The sequence below is a fragment of the Limulus polyphemus genome, unplaced genomic scaffold (genome assembly GCF_000517525.1).
Source record: "Limulus polyphemus unplaced genomic scaffold, Limulus_polyphemus-2.1.2 Scaffold3126, whole genome shotgun sequence".
In the NCBI taxonomy this organism is placed as follows: domain Eukaryota; kingdom Metazoa; phylum Arthropoda; class Merostomata; order Xiphosura; family Limulidae; genus Limulus; species Limulus polyphemus.
Genome location: NW_013668736.1, coordinates 12,767 through 13,436, shown reverse-complemented (window position 1 = coordinate 13,436; position 670 = coordinate 12,767). Strand labels below are relative to the sequence as shown.

Below are 670 nucleotides of genomic sequence, written 5' to 3'. Positions count from 1 at the left end.
AAACAAACATCGATATTAAAATAAATATGTAATAGTAAATCCTTCACACTTCTCATTGAACTATTTTACCTATAAATTTGTTTGTCAGTTAATAAAACACAACTCTGAAAGGTTCTAGTTATTGATGCAAACATTTTATTCTCATACTTCTTCCTTTACATTTCTCAACCATTTGCCTTTACTGAACACTTACTTGAAATCTATGCTATCCAAAACTTGATTTCGAATTGCTCTGATGAAGTCGTCGTGCCCCCCAATCATTGTTGTTAAGATAGAAAAATGGTGCCACAGGTATCTCTTCATGATACTTAACATTGCTGCTGACTGATGCTCGACAGAGGGAGCCAGTTGAAGGATGAGGGAATCCGATACTTGCTGGAAAAAGTAGGTCATTAACTATGAATGAAAATATATAAATAATTAATTCTTGCATATATTAGCTCTCAAAGCGATACTGATTCCATACACTTTCGTTTGCCCTAAACAACGTGCAAGAAAGTACGGACTACAATTGTTCATAAAAAAAGAAATTATTGCAACAACATCCAACTACTTCTGTGTTCTTCTTGATTTCAAGTATCCAACCGAAAGCTAAACATTAATTTGTTATTAGGCCCTGGTGATATATAGGAACAATAAAAAAGAATGCAAACGTAATAATAATGATGCA

The 670-nt window shown here is 33.1% G+C and overlaps 1 protein-coding gene across 1 annotated transcript in view; it reads right to left on the bottom strand.

The window, feature by feature from the left end:
• LOC106468710 (glutamate receptor ionotropic, NMDA 2B-like) overlaps positions 1-396 on the bottom strand; it is a gene marked incomplete at its 5' end in the record, with an annotated part of 4,041 nt that extends 3,645 nt beyond the window's left edge. The window contains one exon of the mRNA XM_022397075.1: positions 194-396. Within this exon, the coding sequence (XP_022252783.1) occupies positions 194-396 (203 nt within the window). The remainder of the gene's footprint in view (positions 1-193) is intronic.
• Positions 397-670: the final 274 nt, after the last annotated feature.